This window comes from Periplaneta americana, chromosome 12 (genome assembly GCF_040183065.1).
Source record: "Periplaneta americana isolate PAMFEO1 chromosome 12, P.americana_PAMFEO1_priV1, whole genome shotgun sequence".
NCBI classification, from domain to species: domain Eukaryota; kingdom Metazoa; phylum Arthropoda; class Insecta; order Blattodea; family Blattidae; genus Periplaneta; species Periplaneta americana.
This window is the reverse complement of record NC_091128.1, coordinates 160,076,061-160,096,354: the sequence shown is the minus strand read 5'-3', so window position 1 is coordinate 160,096,354 and position 20,294 is coordinate 160,076,061. Positions and strand designations below refer to the sequence as shown.

The 20,294-nt window shown below is 34.4% G+C and overlaps 1 protein-coding gene across 2 annotated transcripts in view; it reads left to right on the top strand.

The window, feature by feature from the left end:
- otk (off-track) overlaps positions 1-20,294 on the top strand; it is a 316,782-nt gene that overhangs the window by 38,821 nt on the left and 257,667 nt on the right. For both annotated transcript variants that reach the window (XM_069842367.1, XM_069842366.1), the window contains exon 2: positions 3,062-3,358. In XM_069842367.1, coding sequence (XP_069698468.1) covers positions 3,062-3,358 — 297 coding nt within the window. The remainder of the gene's footprint in view (positions 1-3,061; positions 3,359-20,294) is intronic.

The following is a 20,294-nucleotide window of genomic DNA, read 5'->3' as shown; positions in this document are numbered from 1 at the left end:
AAATTGTTATGTGTGTTAGGTTGGGAATACTGAATGTAGAATTTTAGACTTTCCGCGGATTGGTTTTGTGCGGAAACCAAGCAAATACGTACGATCTCGCACAAATAGGCCTATACTTTTGTAACTATAGAAACATAACAAAGACGCCCTTTTCATCTATTGCCTTCCTTAGCTCTCTGTGATTATTTTAACTTAATATTTTCTTAAAACAAAGATACAAATAAAATGAGGTGACATTTAAAAAGGAAATATCACGTGACTAGAAAACTCCATGTCATGCAGCTTTCGTTGCTCAGTTGGCAGAGCATTTGCTTGTGATACTGCACACACACACACACACACACACACACACACACACACACACACACACACACACACACACACACACACACACACACACACACACACACACACACACACACATATATATATATACATAGCCACCGGCGTGGCTCAGTCGGTTAAGGCGCTTGCCTGCCGGTCTGAATTTGCGCTCGGGCGCGGGTTCGATCCCCGCTTGGGCTGATTACCTGGTAGGCTTTTTTCCGAGTTTTTCCCCAACCATAAGGTGAATGCCAGGTAATCTATGGCGAATCCTCGGCCTCATCTCGCTATCACCAGTCTCATCGACGCTAAATAACCTAGTAGTTGATACAGCGTCATTAAATAACGAACTAAAAAAATACATACAGTACATACATAAATACGAACAAACATACATTCATACGTACATACATATATACATTTATTCATTACATACAATGTCTTGTAGGTTGATAATTTTGATATTTTATATAATTGAAAACCTGAATCTATAAACATCCCAAGTTCAAAATTTACTGGATTTGACATTTTACCCGATATAGCCTATATTGTGCTACAATCCTGTACAAAAGAATATCTCAAGCCCGACTCTAAGCCTGTGTATTTGAATCATATAAATATTTATTTCAGTACTCTCATATATTGCAAGTCTATGTAGTTTGCTTGATCGAATGTAGAGTTTACTTCATTGGACTCGAGATGTTTGTCAGTTCAGATTTTCAAGTAAATTTAAATTAAATCCGTGGCGTAACATCCCCCAGAGGGCCATGGCCGACTAATCGAATGTAGACCTCACGTTCACATGCCTCGGCGGAGTTGAACGATCATGCAACATGTACAGGGGTACAGCAATGTTGTCCGAGAACGAAAACTTTGTTCAGACTTAATATACTAAGGCCCGGTTTATTCAACCTTTGTTAAATTATAACAGTGTGTTATTCAATTTTTAACTGTAAACTTAACACTTGAAGCATTTCTTCAACTACTGTTAGTACTAACAGGCTGTTAAAATCCATGTTTATTTAACTGCCCAATTTCATGCAGTTAAATCATTTAATTCTCTGTTAGCATAGAAGTATCCAATATGGCTGGTGCGTTAGATGCTGAACTTTTATATCTGGATTATTTAGATATCCATGAATACATGAACAGAGCGGATGATTTCTGTGATATGACAGAACAGAAGTTCATACAAAGGTATAGGCTATTTTCTGCCAAGCCTCACTTTTCGCTTTCAACTCAGATCCGTTTGTTTATTTATTGTCATTAAATAGTTTATACTGCGAAATAATTTTCAGCAGAAGGTTTCTTTCGAATGAAGAGAAATTAGTCCCACGATTTCTTTTTGTTCCAGTGTTTTCCATTTCATAACAGCAATACCAGTACGCAGTGGCGGCTCGTGATAAAATATTATGTGTGTTCACAATTTTGTGGTTCCAAAATCGAAGAGAATTTGAAATCGTACGTTTAGTCTAATATGAAATGTCATGATTCCAATGTTTCACTATCGAAAAAAAACCGTATATAAATTCAAAACAACATATAATAATAATAATAATAATAATAATAATAATAATAATAATAATAATAATGAAACTCAGTCTTTTTATTTCCAATTTTTCTTGGTAAGCTAGTTTACCCAGTTCTTTACTGTTCAAAATTACTTGAACAGAGTTCATTGTTTACGTTTGTTAAAAATGAATACATACCACGGTCTCGTTATTTAGAAACGCGTGTGTTCAGTAATATATTTTGATTCATAACACACTGATACACTATAGCCTATACCAGTACTGTAATCCCACTCGCATAGATTACTATAAATACATGTCAGTAAATACTATTATTAAATATTACACACTGCCATACACTCAGCCAGCACGTGTTTGAAAGCCAAACTATGCTATTATGCCGACAATGAAGTATAGTAACTCACAAACTACACTCTCGTAGCAGCACTGTACACACATCCAAGTAAGTAAACGTTCCTACAGTCAGATGCTGACATCTACAGGCTATTAAATTTCCTCCTTGAGATATAGAACGTGAACGATAGGCATCGATGGACCTGACATCTGTAGGATAGATACTCATCATGTTCACTTAACGCTTTCTGCTCTTGACGAGTCATAAGCGGCCAGCTAAAGACAATTTTCTCCCGCGCATGCGTGAAATTCCTGTAACCAACTCGAAAAGAGCACGGCTTGTACGTGAACGGATGTTGCCAAGTTTACATAAGAAGTTTATGCAAGATGCGGGAAGTTTAAAATACTCGATTCTGATATTATACATCCCCACTACGTCAATACAGTATCAAATAATAAAACTAGTCGTGCATTAATGGAAACAAGGTGTTTACGTGCTCTTGTGCTCTTATTGACGCACCGCCACTGCCAATACGCCACTCCACGCTATTGTGATAGAGACGAGGAAAGAAGCAGAAATCAAACCTGAGAGAACAGAAACAACGGAAACAAGCGAGAATCGCAATTGTCAGAGTTCAGAAAACAGAAGTGAGCCTATACTTGTTTATAGGTTATGGTTAAACTCTAGAATCTCTGGTCCTAACAGAGAGTTAACAAACAGAATGTTAAAATGTGAAATGTAAAGTTGAAGAAACGCAATATTTTAACAGCATTTCATACTTTTAACTTACAGTTAATTAACGCTATGTTAGGTGCATTTTAACAAAGGTTGAAGAAACCGGGCCTAAATGCCGTGTAATATGGTGCCGCAGGTTGGTGTCGGGCTCAGGACAATTTCTACTTCTCCCGCAACCCCGCGAACACGGATGTGGTGGCGGGGTCGGGCGTGACTCTGCAGTGCGAGGTGTCGAACGCTACCGGCATCGCGTACTACTGGCAACTCAACGGACAGTCCATCGGGAACACCACACGGCGCTACCAGCGGGGCTCGAACCTGCACATCACGCGGGCGGACCGCGTGCGTGACGGAGGACAGTTCACCTGCATCGCCATGAACGTGTCCACAGGCTTCTCCATCACCAGCATGGCCGCTTCCCTCAACATACTATGTGAGTACAGGGTGTCCGACAGATCCCTCATCATAGGTTGAATCAATATGATCCCCTCTGATTTCCAAACGGAACTTCATGTTGTTTACAACACGGGGTAGCATTTCGGCTGTGATTTCAGGAGACTTTTCCTTGATCTGCGTTTGCAGTTGTTCCAGGTCACGAATCTTCACTTCTCTTTTCCTTTCCTTTTCCAACCCAGATATGCCTACTGTCCTATTAAAAGGACAGTTGTCAATGTTTCAAATTACCCTCTCTACAGTCAACGCATTTACTTTTTCACAGGTGTCACTATTACTGGTCTTAATTAGAGGCTTGCTAGGTGTGTTAAGACTTGTAATTAGAGTTCTGGTCATCGTTGAGTTTGAGATGTGGACTTGAGAATTGTTCGTTTATTTCAGTTATGGCATCCGAGACGCAAATCAGATAACAATGTTAAATATTTTTACAGTTCGGAATTATTTTACAAATTGTTGTAGATCAAATGACTCCTAATAAACATAAATATAACGTGAAACCACAATGCGTTCGAAATATCTATTCATTGCGACATGACAATGACGAGAACTTATGTGTCCTTTTAAAAGGACAGTAGGCATATCCCCATATATTTTGAAATTGTTTCGCTTTTTCAATTTTAGTGGATTTTCCCTGCATGAAATGCTATCTACGTTTGAAAATTATGCTACGGGCGAAATTTCATCTCAAGTACAGATATATCACTATAATGCAGCCTACAAATGCCACACAGAGTTCGTGTGCACTCAAAATTGGGTTTCTGGCGTCTTGTCAGCCCACTGAGGTGTGTGGATATGAAGGGAAAAGTTGAGACAGTGTCGGGTGTAGTTGCTGGGTAGCTAGTCGGCAGAGCGTTGGTGCGCTAAGCCAAAGGTCCCGGGATCGATACCCGGTTCCGGAACAATTTTTCCTTTGAAATTATTCAAGTCTGCTTCACAGGGGGATATACCTGAAAGCCAGATTTGCACAGCAATATCTGTTTGCAAGTGGAGGACTGGTGACGTTCTGGAGGGAGGTATTGAACGGACATAAGTTTCTATTGTTTTTCATTTAGTATTTTTGGAAGTGGTCTTATTTTCTATCTAAATTGTCATTGTCATAACAATGTAGATTTTAGAAAATGAACTGAAACCTGTCTTTCAACATTGTCATAGCAATTGCTTCATTAAATCTATCGTCACTTCTCTCCCAATATAACTTCCTCCTCGAAACTTCAACACTCTTTTCGCCTATTACTTATTTTTACGTATCAATAGCAATACGGTACTATTCAATGACGAAAGCATTCCAGAGTTAAAACGAATTTAGCCACAATGCATCATTCTTCAGTCTAATATTAGTAGTAATAATAAAGAAACTATAATAAAATAACAATGCAATAAATTGTTAATAATAATAACAATAATAATAATTGTAAATTACAACAATTACATTGTTTCCTTTCATGTAAGCATAGTATACAATTATTCCTCAAAATGTATGCTCATATGCCTACTGTCCTTTTAAAAGGACACGTGTTTCTAGCTCAACCAGTTACAACTAGAATGTTTCGACACCATACAAATACTTCAGTTATATACTGCATTAAATGAGATTTGAAAAATATACAAAAATTGCAAAAAAAAATATTTCAGGCATGTCTGGGTTAAGCTAACCTCAGAAAGCAAAGTTAAGTGGCTCTAGGTCAGGTAACTTGTAAACCCATTCCGGGGCTTCTGCGGTCTATTCACCGATTGGGAAAGTTGTCAACCAGGCAACCTAAGTTTATACAGAGTGGGCACAAAGTCTCAAGCCATTTTTGAGTAAAGATTGGAATTTCTTTATTGTTACAAACTAATCTATTAGTATGTTGAGTATTGAAGGAAGGGAGGCTATTGTCAGCAAGATGGAGTGCCCCCTCATTTTGCGTTAGTTGTGAGAACATACATCAACCAACGCTTTCCAAACTAATGAATAGGCAGAGGTTCAACACAAGTATGACCATGGCCATCACGTTCACCTGATTTGACGTCCTTATACCTTTTTTGCTTTGGGGTTATCAAGTCAGGAGAGTACAAAATCAAAGTAAGAAATCTACAGGACCTGAAGAATCGACTTCCAGAAGAATCTGCAGCGAACTCTGGCGGATGTCTTAGGGCTTCATTCAAACGTTGGACACAATGCTGTGAAATGAATGGCAGCCATGTTAAATTACGATGAATTATATATGTACACACCATAGCAATAGCCCTATGTACCGTTCATCTCCGAATAAACATTATTTCATTAAAATGGATCGGGACTTTGTCCAATCTGTAGGTAAATGCTTATTCTAGCATTTCAGCATAGGCGGAAAAGTCAGAATCGTATCCTAACCTTCTAAGGGGAAGTAAAAATGAGCAAGGCCTACTCAATAAAATAGACCTCGTCAACCTGTGAGGAATAATTGCAAAATCTTGCAATTTCATGTTCTCGACTTTATTACTGAAAAGTAGCGCTCTTGTTCAGTTCTTGAGTATCCAGTTGGCTGTGGTATAATCGCAACATATTTTCTCATGTTTTAGCCACATTGTAATCACTACAAACAACTGAATGTGGATTCTAAATTGCTGGTTGCCATGGATATACAAAACATGCGAGTACAAAATATAGTTAGTGGACCACGAGAATAGCAATTTCTCACTAATTCTGTATGTAACAAAGCACAGGAAATATAATTTAAAGAGCTCTCTGTTTTCGAGACAAAAATTGTAGAGGTACAATATGCACAAGAATTTCATGTCGTGCATCCATCAGTTTATTGTCTTCGCAAAGTTTGACCTTGACTTTGAGTGTCATGCATTTGGAAGAGGAATTCGCGATTTGGATTTATTATATACTCATATTTTAATGAAACGTGTTACAGTTTATTTGAAAGCCGAACATAAAAAAAAATGAATATCGCGAATTTTATACATAATTTTTCACTATACATTTTTCTCTTTTCACAACAGTTAATCGCCTTGAACACGTTGCGAATTATATTTTTGCAGTTTACATTTTACTGATTTTATGCTGCACTCGGGCATGGGTTCGATACTCGCTTTGGCTGTGTCCGTGAGAACCTCGAAACCGATTGTTTGCAGCATCAGTATATTTTTACACTCACTACAATGAAAAAGCATGGAAATGAGCGTTTGATTTGGTAGTGTGCTTTATATAAATTACTGAAAATTATTTGTATACATTTTAATTTCTGTGGACTTCCAGGTTTACGGGGAATGAAATAAGGATCCGTTAGTGCCCATGTGAGTGCCCGAGAGATATGATTGTAGAGAACGGGCTGATTGATTGTTAAAGCCCGGAAGTGGCTGTCATCAGGACGAACGACTCGTAGCTCTCTTGCTTATCTCTTTGGTGTAATAAATCTTTCAACAGTGTCTGCGCTAATAACACGATAAGAGGCCGCCAAAGCGCTGCTGTCAGCCAGCTAAACAAACAATTGCGCATCTTGGTACAGAGCTGCTTGATTCGCATCTTGTGGCAAATCCGTTCCAGGTCATTAGTTTGACTTCAGCATCTTAATCCAAACGCACTTCTCAGCAATAGATACAAAGACTCCATTCATAGACCCACTAATAGTTACTGTACGACATTTAGTGCCCTTTCTGTATTTTGATTAATACAAATCTGAAACTGGATATATTTCTATCTGCGGACAACATTGTACAGCTTTGCATATTCGTAGGGTGGTTTGTAGTTCTGTTTACAAGCTCCAAAAATTTAATGTGGAAAACGACATGCAGGGCATTTAAAGGAAAGAAATCCGTTCGTAGCAAAATACACAGAGTGAACTGTAAGTGTAAATTCAGGGGGTTATTCTTTGATATATTTCAAACAAAAAAGTCTAATACAATTTTACTCGGTTTTGCATTCTTTTCAAGATAATAACTGTTTTACATGAAACATTTCATAGCGTGTTTTGGGAAAGCCATTGGTTTAATTCTCAATATGCTCAGTGAATTTAAGAAAGCCTTAAAACGACATGTCTCTGGTGGCTGACCCAGCAGACATTTTACAATGGCAGTGAAGTTTTAGATTTAAGGAGTATTATCGTGTTTAATTATCTGCTATTTTTTTCACTTACAAATTTTTGTTGATTTCGTCGAAAGTGTTTTGTGACTATGACGTGTAGGAAATAAATAAATGAATGCCTAAATCAGTAAATAAATGAGTAATTAAGTCAGTTAATAAGTGAGTAAATGAATAATAAATTCGTAAATGAGTAAGTAAAATAGTAATAAATTAGTGAATAAGTAATAAATTAGTAAATGGGTGAGAAATAAATTATTTAATGAGTAATACATTTGTAAATAAGTAATAAATTAATAAATGAGTAAATGAATAATAAGTGAGTAAATAAGTAAGAAATTAGTAAATGAGTAATAAACTAGTAGATAAGTAAATGAGTAAGTAAATAAATAAGAAATTAATAAGTGAGTAAATTAATGATGAGTGAATGAGTAATAAATTAGTAAATGAGTAAGTAAATAAATAAGATATTAATAAGTGAGTAAATTAATGATGAGTGAATGAGTAATAAATTAGTAAATGAGTAAATAAATGTGTAATAAATTAGTAAATGAATGATACGTAATAAATTAGAAAATAAGTAAGAAATTAGTAAATGAGTAAGTAAATAAATAAGAAATTAATAAGTGAGTAAATTAATCATGAGTGAATGAGTAATAAATTAGTTAATGAGTAAGTAAATGTGTAATAAATTAGTAAATGAGTAATAAATTAGTAAATGAATGATACGTAATAAATTAGAAAATAAGTAAGAAATTAGTAAATGAGTAATAAATTAGTGAATAAGTAATAAATTAGTAATAATAATAATAATAATAATAATAATATGGTTTATGAGTAATGAGTAATAAATTAGTAAATAAGGAAACGAGTAATAAATTAGTAAATAAGTAATAAATTAGTGACTAAATAATAATAATAATAATAATAATAATAATAATAATAATAATAATAATAATAATAAGCGCGTCCTCAGGTTGCGGATAGAGGAGACGGCCTCCAGATATGGAGGGTAGCTGCGAATATATTGAATAAGCAGTCGTGGACAGCCGATAAGGGGTGGTCCTCCAGCTTGGGGGTTGGGCGAAGGGCTAACAACCCATCACCGTAAAAAACAGCTTGTTACGTATCCCTATAATAAGCCTCGGAATAGGACTGATTCTCTGGCACGACCACAGCAAAGGAATAAGGTTTTGAGATTTGGCACTTGGAACGTAACTAGTCTTTATAGAACAGGAGGGGTAACATTAGTAGCAAAAGAACTAGCTAGATATAGAATAGACTTCGTAGGAGTACAAGAGGTTAGGTTAGATGGGAATGGCATATCACAAATAGGAGATTACTTGTTGTATTATGGGGAAGGAAACAATAATCACCAATTAGGAACAGGATTCTTTGTTCATAAAAGAATAAAATCAGCAGTAAAAAAGGTCGAATTTATCAGTGACAGGTTATCATATTTAGTACTTAAGGGTAGATGGTGCGACATCATAGTTATAAATGCTCACGCCCCTACAGAAGAGAAAGACGACCATATAAAGAATAGCTTCTATGAGGAATTGGAACATACTTTTGATCAGTTCCCTAGATATCACATGAAAATTTTATTGGGGGATTTCAATGCTAAAGTAGGACGGGAGGATATTTTTAGACCAACTATTGGAAAAGAGAGCCTACACGCAATTAGTAGTGACAATGGAGTTAGATTAGTCAACTTTGCCACATCGAAAAATTTAATTGTCAAAAGTACAACATTCCCCCATAAGGATATACATAAATATACTTGGACTTCTCCAGATGGATTGACACACAACCAAATAGATCACATCTTGATAGATAAACGGAGACATACTAGTATAGTAGATATTCGAACTTTCAGGGGTGCAGACTGTAATTCTGACCATTATTTGGTGATTGGAGAATTAAGAGAAAGATTATCAGTAGCCAAGCGAGTAGAGCAGCAAGTTAATATTACTAAATTCAATATTTTGAAATTAAAGGACGAGGAAGCTAAGCAAAATTATCAGGTCGAAATTTCGAATAGGTTTGCCACTTTAGAAAGTTCCGACGAAGTTGAGAAAGAATTAGATGTTAATAGCGTGTGGGAAAATATCAGAGATAGTATCAAAATTGCAGCTGAGCAGAGCATAGGTTATTATGAAACTAAGAAAAAGAAACCGTGGTTTGATGAAGATTGTTGCATGGTAGTAGAAAGAAGGAAACAGGCAAAATTGAAATTCTTACAGGATCCAGTTGAGGAGAAGAGAGATAATTATTTCAATGAAAGACGGGAAGCAAGTCGTACACTTAGGAATAAAAAGAGAGGTTACTTGAAGGAAAAACTGAATGAGGTAGAAACAAATAGTAAGAATAAAAACATTCGAGATTTATATAAGGGTATAAAGGAATTTAAGAACGGATATCAGCCAAGGGTAAACGTGATCAAGGATGAGAATGGTGACTTGCTTGCAGACTCTCCATCAATCCTAAACAGATGGAAAAACTATTTTGCGCAACTACTAAATGTACATAGGCCAAATAGAAATGATCGGGACGAATACAAACTGCTGAGCCATTTATACCCGAACCCACACTTTCAGAAGTCGAAATTGCGATAGAAAATCTGAAAAAGTACAAGTCTCCAGGTATCGATCAAATTCCAGCAGAATTAATACAAGAGGGTGGAAGTGCATTATATAGCGAAATTTATAAACTTGTACTTGCTATTTGGGAAAAGTAAATTGTACCAGAACAATGGAAGGAGTCCATAATTGTGCCTATTTTTAAAAAGGGGGACAAAACCAACTGTGGTAACTTTCGAGGAATATCACTTTTGTTGACGACGTACAAAATTTTGTCCAATATTCTTTTGAGAAGATTAACTCCGTACGTAGATGAAATTATTGGGGATCATCAGTGCGGTTTTCGGCGTAATAGATCGACTATTGATCAGATTTTTTGTATTCGACAGATAATGGAGAAAAAATGGGAGTATAAGGGTACAGTACATCAGTTATTCATAGATTTCAAAAAGGCATATGACTCGGTTAAGAGGGAAGTATTATATGATATTCTTATTGAATTTGGTATTCCCAAGAAACTAGTTCGATTAATTAAAATGTGTCTCAGTGAAACATACAGCAGAGTCCGTATAGGTCAGTTTCTATCTGATGCTTTTCCAATTCACTGCGGGCTAAAGCAGGGAGATGCACTATCACCTTTACTTTTTAACTTCGCGCTTGAATATGCTATTAGGAAAGTTCAGGATAACAGGCAGGGTTTGGAATTGAACGGGTTACATCAGCTTCTTGTCTATGCGGATGACGTGAATATGTTAGGAGAAAATACACAAACGATTAGGGAAAACACGGAAATTTTACTTGAAGCAAGTAGAGCGATCGGTTTGGAAGTAAATCCCGAAAAGACAAAGTATATGATTATGTCTCGTGACCAGAATATTGTACGAAATGGAAATATAAAAATTGGAGATTTATCCTTCGAAGAGGTGGAAAAATTCAAATATCTTGGAGCAACAGTAACAAATATAAATGACACTCGGGAGGAAATCAAACGCAGAATAAATATGGGAAATGCGTGTTATTATTCGGTTGAGAAGCTCTTATCATCCAGTCTGCTGTCCAAAAATCTGAAAGTTAGAATTTATAAAACAGTTATATTACCGGTTGTTCTGTATGGTTGTGAAACTTGGACTCTCACTCTGAGTGAGGAACATAGGTTCAGGGTGTTTGAGAATAAGGTGCTTAGGAAAATATTTGGGGCTAAGCGGGATGAAGTTACAGGAGAATGGAGAAAGTTACACAACACAGAACTGCACGCATTGTATTCTTCACCTGACATAATTAGGAACATTAAATCCAGACGTTTGCGATGGGCAGGGCATGTAGCACGTATGGGCGAATCCAGAAATGCATATAGAGTGTTAGTTGGGAGACCGGAGGGAAAAAGACCTTTAGGGAGGCCGAGACGTAGATGGGAGGATAATATTAAAATGGATTTGAGGGAGGTGGGATATGATGATAGAGACTGGATTAATCTTGCACAGGATAGGGACCGATGGCGGGCTTATGTGAGGGCGGCAATGAACCTTCGGGTTCCTTAAAAGCCATTTGTAAGTAAGTAATAATAATAATATGGTTTATGAGTAATGAGTAATAAATTAGTAAATAAGTAAATGAATAACTAATTAGTATATGAGTAAATAATAATAATAATAATAATAATAATAATAATAATAATAATAATAATAATAATAATATGGTTTTATGAGTAATGAGTATAAATTAGTAAATAAGTAATAAATTAATAAATAAGTACATAAATGAATAACTAATTAGTAAATGAGTAAATAATAATTAATAATAATAATAATATGGTTTTATGAGTAATGAGTAATAAATTGGTAAATGAGTAAATAAGTAAATGAGTAATAAATTAGTAAATTCCATGACAAGACACAGTATTTGGGCATGGAATATAAATAAGATACAACAATATAGTAATTGATAAATCGTAATTACAAACACAAATAAATAATTAAAAATTAGTAAACGAGTAAGTAAATTAGTAAATAAGTTACTTATAGTGAAGTGGCTGTATTTAGGAATCTAGCTCATATTATGTTTGGACTACTTTCGAAGCTGTAGATTGTGTTTCCTGCGAGTGTACTTTATTGAACAAATCGCAGGCCTCTTTTTGGTCGCTGGCGGCGATGCTGCAGGGCCAGGCAAGTGCTAATGGAGGCCTCAATAAATATAAAGCGTTGCCCGAGAGTAATGAATGACTAGTCAGCAACAAATCCGTGCCCAGGACGAATCACGAGGCAACAAGAGTTACAGTTCAGCGAAGAAACTGCTGGAGAAAAAAAAACAAAGACGCATCTTCGCGAAGAGAGGGAGAGGTCTGGCTGGAAACCAGTTTTTGTCTCGTCTGGCCTGGCGGTGGATGTGAAAACGATAGTTTCAAACCAACAACTTACCCACTGTTGTAACTGTAATTGTTTATTCAACTACAAGGGCTATTAGGCTGCTGGCATGACAAAAGAAAGCTTTTGTCAACGTGCCTCTTTGTCCGCGGGCACGTCAAAGAAGCTGTCGACCGTCCGGCTGAGTACGGAGGCCAGTCTATTTCTGCTTATATCTCAGAAATGAGTGCCCCTAGGTGGCACATAGTCTCCCATTGTATATTGCACCTGGTTGCGGCAGATAATGATTTTGGAAACTGTTACAGTGATGAGGTACAAGTATACCACAATTTACTGCGATTCGGAATACGAAGGTAAACTCTCCGCTACCTAAATCTATCATGTATACAGTACTTCTATCTCTTTCCCTTTCTTCTTTCCTCTATTTATTTATTTCCTTATTTATTTCTATATTTGTTTTTTTTTTAGTTTCTTTACTTTTTTCTCTCTTTCTTTCTTTCTTTCTTTCTCTATTTCTTTCTTTTTACTTCATCTTTCTTTCTTTCTTTCTTTCTTTCTATATTTGTTTCTTTTTACTTTATTTCTTTCTTTAGTTTTCTTTTTTTCTTTCTTTCTTTATTCCTTCCTCTATTTATTTCTATATTTGTTTCTTTTTACTTTATTTCTTACTTTAGTTCTTTCTTTCTTTCTTTCTTTATTCCTTCCACTATTTATTTCAATATTTGTTTCTTTTTACTTTAGTTCTTTCTTTCTTTCTTTTTTTCTTTATTCCTCCCTCTATTTATTTCCATATTTGTTTCTTTTTACTTTATTTCTTTCTTTAGTTTTTTTCTTTCTTTCTTTCTTTCTTTCTTTCTTCCTCTATTTATTTCTATATTTGTTTCTTTTTACTTTATTTCTTTCTTTAGGTCTTTCTTTCTTTCTTTCCTTATTCCTTCCTCTATTTATTTCTATATTTGTTTCTTTTTACTTTAGTTCTTTCTTTCTTTCTTTCTTTCTTTATTCCTTCCTCTATTTATTTCTATATTTGTTTCTTTTTACTTTATTCCTTCCTTTAGTTCTTTCTTTATTCCTTCCTCTATTTATTTCTATATTTGTTCCTTTTTACTTTATTTCTTTCTTTAGTTCTTTCTTTCTTTCTTTCTTTCTTTATTCCTTCCTCTATTTATTTCTATATTTGTTTCTTTTTACTTTACTTCTTTCTTTAGTTCAATCTTTCTTTCTTTCTTCCTTTCTTTCATTCTTTCTTTCGTTATTACTTCCTCTATTTATTTCTATATTTGTTTCTTTTTACTTTATTTCTTTCTTTACTTCTTTCTTTCTTTCTTTCTTTCTTTCTTTCTTTCTTTATTCCCTCGTCTATCTGTTTATTTCTTTAATTGTTTCTTTTTGCATATTCTTTCTTTCTTTCTTTTTTTCTTTATTTCTTTCTTTATTCCTTCGTCTGTTTATTTCTTTCTTCCTCCATATAATTATTTATGTGTTTGTTTCTTTTTACTTTGCTTCTTTCTTCCTTCCTCTCTTCATCTATTTATTTCTATACTAGTCATATCCGTACGTTGCTCTTCACTTGTTACAAATAAATATCATTGACTGAAATCCATTATATTTTCAAATACAACAATACAAAATTTTAACATTTCCATTCACTTATATTTACAAATGCCTAATTTTCTTGAAACAGAATGAGAATAAATACAATAAGAATCTAGATTATCATAATTATAATACACGAAATGCACATCTGTTCTCAATAAAAAATCATAGACTTGTGAAATATGAAAAATCGCCTGCCTATACTGGCATTGTGTTTTTAATAAATTACCATTGCAGATACAAACTTTACCTTGTGCAAAATTTAAAGTGAAAGTTAAACAGATTTTAACTGATCAAACTTTTTGTTCAGTAAAAGAATTCCTAAATCACAAGTTATGATATATGCAATACTACTTGATTATATTACTTATTTTAAATGTATTTTAACTTGAAGTGTTTTTAATTTTATTGTGTTTTTTATTTATTATGAAATTGACGTGTACATCCATGTATATGGCCACATATAGAATAAACAATCAATCAATCAATCACTTAGCGAAAAATTAACGTGTTATAAGTTGTAAATAGTTTGCTCGTGAATTGTTTTGAAAATTGCATTTAAAACTGTGAATGTAACTGTTATTATCATGCAATACTTTCTGGAGTTGTTCAACCAATTCTACTTTTAAGCTTAGTACTATATTAGACCTAACAGACAATTGGCCAGCGTCTGAAACGAAATATGTATATTTGTAAGAACCGAGAGCTTCCAATTAATATTATGGACAGTAAAAAAAATCGATCATACAGGAGTAGTTATTTAAGAGTTGTTAATTCATTATAAAAAGTGAATCTGATACAACGTTAATACTAATTTACTTTATTTTCTAGAATACACCTAGGTCCTATCTATAAAATACAATCATAAATAAATAAGTAAAGAAGTAAATAATAAATAAATAAGTAAAGAAGTAAATAATAAATAAATAAACAAATAAATGGGTGAATGAATCAATGTGTAGGTAAATATTACCTTAAACTCCCCAGCAATATCAACATTTGCGCAATTTTCAAGACATTGAATAAGAGGAACGGCAATAGAATACCGCATAAGTACATGTGTCGTTATTGAACTATTTATTTTTGGTGTAAGGAACATCTTTTTTTATATACTTATTTATCTACCCTTGTACTATCAATGAAAAACATGTTTTTTTTAAATACTTTTTGTCTTTGTTCATAAGTATTTATGTGATATTCTAAATTATAGCGGAATAATATTTACTTTCAGCAGTACACATGTATTCCTGGTGTTGTGGAAGAGAAGGCGTGATGGCCTTAACTACACCAGAATAGATAGATAGGTAGGTAGGTAGTTAGGTAGATAGGTAGGTAGGTAGGTAGATAGATAGATAGATAGATAGATAGATAGATAGACAGACAGACAGACAGACAGACAGACAGACAGACAGACAGACACAGGTTAAAAGTTTTAAAAGAAAATAGTATAAAATCAGGTTAAAATGTACAGATTTGTACAGATTTGTCAATTACATAAGGTTAAAACAAATAGTATCTAAAAAGTAATATTGCTAAAGTCATTGACACTGTAGATTGGATTTGCCATCAAAGTCCTTCTCACCATCCTTCTGAAAGTAAAATATGACGTGTTTCTTATATGCAATGGTAAAGAGTTATAAAGTTTATAAGATATGGAAATAAAACTATTGCTTGTAGTACTATATTTGTACTTGGTGAAATAAATGTCAAGTCTGGAACGGGTAGAATAATTATGAATGGATGAACAAGTAGGAAGATTATGCACATTACGCTTAACATATAGAAGGCAATCGAGAACAAACATTGACGGCAACGTAAGTATTCCTAGTTGTACAAAAAGTGCTTTACAATGAGTTCTAGAAGAGACACCACAAATAATTCTCACTGCTCTCTTTTGAAGGATAAACAACTTAGAAACCGAAGTATGGTTGCCCCACAAAAGCGTCCCGTAACTTATATATAAATAAATAAACTTATAAATAAATAAATAAATAAATAAATAAATAAATAAATAAATAAATAAATAAATAAACATGTTTGTGATATGATGCCTTATCGGTATGCGGTGGCTTGGATTCTCGTCACAACAGACCACGTTGTACTGTTCTGCTACTTTTTTAAAGCTAAATCGGCGGAGCAGTGTATGTGGCAGAACAGATGAAGTACTATTATAGAAAACTTTTAGCAATAGGCCTAAAGAATTTAACGTTAGATATACAGTGACATCAAAAACCTTTTTCCTTACATTTTTTATTGTAGGCCTACCACAGTCTAGTATATACAGTCACGAAGCTCAATACGTAGTAAATATGCATCCATAGATAGTTGCTAACCACTAGGATCGCTAATATCGCCTCATTACAGACAATGCGAAATAGTACCGGCACAGTCTATTGTTCCTAGCATCCTCACAACTCAAACTTCGTGACTGTATATACTAGACTGTGGGCCTACCTTGTTTTTTATTATACCATGCAGGCTTTGCTGTTGCCATGGTAATATTTTACACTGCATAGGTGCAATCAGGACATAGTTAAAAATGCAAGGGAATAGTAATATGCGTTACAAGAGCGGTATGTTGACGTTTTCATGTTCGAGGAAAAGATTGAAAAAGCGAAACGTGGTTGAGCTTTTTTAATTTCCGAGAACATGAAAACAAACATACCGCTCGTGTATCGTACATTATTTTGTGCGAAGATCGTTTATTACATACCTGAAAGACGAATTTCTAATTAGTTGCAATGAAATCTCCATCTTCGTTTCTGTTCAATGACGGCAACTTTGGAAAACAAATATATCTATCTTCAACATTGTTCCTATAAAATGTTTTCTGTGTTTATTGTACTCCAGCAGGCCGTGATATACGTCTTCTTTTTTTCCCCCCAGTCTATAAATGCGAACTTAAAACAAACGGTAAGGTTATGTAATGATTTATTTTTCATTTTAATATCTTAACAATATTATTTATATAACATATTGCAGTAATAACATCGGCATCTGGAATCTTGTTGATTTTTTCACGGCTTCCTTAATGTTACTTGTATCAGAAATGCAATAAGTTTCGTGGAGTAGTAGACTTTACTTAATTTTTGCAAATATTTAAAAACAATAATTAACATTGCAATTTAGGTGAAATTGCAGTGGTAAGTTTCCAATTTATAATTATTACTATGTTAAACGTCTCTAAAAATAATATGTTAAAAGCGTAAAGCAGTAAAATGAATGTCGCGCTTAAGCGGTAAGAAGAGGGAAATTGTTATGTGTGTTACGTTGGGAATACTGAATGTGGTATTTCACACTTACCGCGTATTGGTTCTGTGGGGAAACCAAGCAAATACGCACGATCTCGCACAAACGTTTTTGATGTCACTTTATCAATATGAGAAGCAATTGTTTGGGAAGCTGTGGGTTATAATGTTACTGAAATTAGTCAACAAAACAATGCCATATCAACTCATGGCCTTCAATAGGCCTACATACTAGAAACTCCGGATATAATTTGTAGCGGAAAAAGATTATGTCTTTCCAAACGCATCAGATGTTATTTTAATAATATTCTATCCTTTCTTAAACCATTTTATTGATAGATTTTTTTCTAGTTAGTTCTCTTCACATTCTATACCTCGCATTATATAAATATGTATTCCCCCCCCCCCCCCCCCCCGCATATTGAGGGTCACATCACGCGCAATGATGCTAGAGTTTTCACTTGAAGTAGGACTTCTTGCCATTTTGTGCGTGGTCTGGCATTCCTTTCCTTCTCCCTTCACCATTGAAAGCTCTGTCAGCCCCTCAAGAAATTTCACAACCCGCTCCTGTCAATACTACGTCATCATCCAACTGCCCTTCACTCTTCCGGGCAAAGAAGTAGCCCCATCGAGTTCCGAGTGGCTAGTTCCGTCCGACTTCCTCGACTAGCGAGATGTTTCCTTAGGGTCACTCTCCTGGAAGGGACTTCCTTCTGGACGGTTCTTTCGGTTATCGAAGTCTTCTTTCCGGAGTTTGGTATGGATTTCTTTTGTCACTCAAGTCAGTCAGTGCATTCTGTCTGTTGGAGCCGTTTTTGCGTAGCATAAAATGTACATTTTTTAGTCTGGTTTCCGAAGAACAAAAACATGCATTACAACTAGAATTCGGGTGGATTGTAGGCTCTAAATATTAACTTTGTGCGAGATCGTATTTGCTTGTTTTCCGCACAGAACCAATACGCGGTAAGTGTGAAATACCACATTCAGTATTCCCAACGTAACACACATCACAATTTCCCTCTTCTTACCGCTTAAGCGCGACATTCATTTTACTGCTTTAGGCTTTTAACATATTATTTTTAGGGACGTTTAACATAGTAATAATTATAAATTGGAAACTTACCACTGCAATTTCACCTAAATTACTATGTTAATTATTGTTTTTAAATATTTGCAAAAATTAAGTAAAGTCTACTACTCCACGAAACTTATTGCATTCCTGATACAAGTAACATTAAGGAAGCTGTGAAAAAATCAACAACATTCCAGATGCGGATGTTATTACTGCAATATGTTATATAAATAATATTGTTAAAATATTAAAATGAAAAATAAATCATTACATAACCTTACCGTTTGTTTTAAGTTCGCATTTATAGGCTGGGGGGGGGGGGAAGACAGACTTATATCACGGCCTGCTGGAGTATAGTAAACACAGAAAACATTTTATAGCAACAATGTTGAAAAAAGATATTTTGGTTTTCCGAAGTTGCCGTCGTTAAACAGAAACCAACACGGAGATTTCATTGCAACTAATTAGAAATTCGTCTTTCAGGTATGTAACAAACGATCTTCGCACAAAATAATGTACGATACACGAGCGGTATGTTTGTTTTCATGTTCTCGGAAATTAAAAAAGCTCAACCACGTTTCGCTTTTTCAATCTTTTCCTCGACCATGAAAACGTCAACATACCGCTCTTGCAACGTATATTACTATTTATTTGCTTAAAATAGGATCAATAAAACTACAGAAATAGGCTATAAAAATCATATCCTGTCTTGCTCAAAATTAATAAATAATATCTCTTATACCTATTATTATTATTATTATTATTATTATTATTATTATTATTATTATTATTATTATTATTATTACCGTATTAATAGCTAATTCAAACTAATTTAATGAGGTTGAATCAAATGTGCACCTGTAAATTTTTTCAGTTCTGTTTTCTTATCGGTGTGCGAAAATATAAGCATTTAATAAAGTTTGGATTTTAAGGGGAGAGGATGGTATTTTTTTGGTGAAAAATGAGTAAATTTTCAAAACAAATTTTTCTTTAAAATACTCTGTGATATGTATGGAATGCATTGCATAACATTTTGTGGGTATTTGTGCCTTTATCGGATGTTGAGTCGCCATTTTTAAACTTCCTGCGTTATGGATTTTTAAATCACTCGCTCACTTTTATTGTTGTTTCCGGTAAATTAAATTGTCAAAAAAAATATTTTTTTTCTTTAAAATACTCTTTGATATGTGTGGAATGCATTGCATAGGCCTAACATTTTGCGAGTATTTGTGCCCTTATCGGATGTTGAGACGTCCTTTTTAAAGTTCCTGCGCTATGGATTTTTAAATCACATGCCCACTTTTATCGGTTTCCAGTAACTTCATTTTTTTTGCTACATTGCCAGACAAAAATGGATATATTTTCTGAACTATTAAAGATACTGCATGAAATTTAGAACACACATTCTTTAGACTATTGGAAAAAGTTTATCTTTAACAGACTTTTGTTAATTGAATAATTTCGAGGGAAAAATTGTTCCGGAGCCGGGTATCGAACCCGGGACCTTTGGTTTAACGTACCAACGCTCTACCACTGAGCTACTCGGGAACTCTAACCGACACCGATTCAATTTTTCCCTCTATATCCACAGACCTCAAAGTGGGCTGACAACCGTCAAGCAACCAACTTCGAGTGCACACTAACTCTGTGTAACTTAAATTGTGGTTTTCTGTTAACGAACAGTGACGTGTATTATGCAAATCAAATGTTAATTGATTTCATTTTAAAAATACGTCCGTTTGTTTGCAAGAAAGGAAATCAGAAAATTGTTATTAAATTTTAATTGCTTATTTTACAAACGTAGGGACTAATATCAAAATTCTGTTACAGACTGCTTGTAGAACACGCTTTTGCAAATACATTGCAAAAAAATGTTTGAATCTATCTTTAAAAACTGTTTAGATATATCGGTTTTAGTACAATCCTGCATTAGGTATATTTTTTTCAAATTTGGGCCCCCAAATAATTTTTTTTTTCAAAATATTTATGTTTGGTTGAGTTCCTACAGCT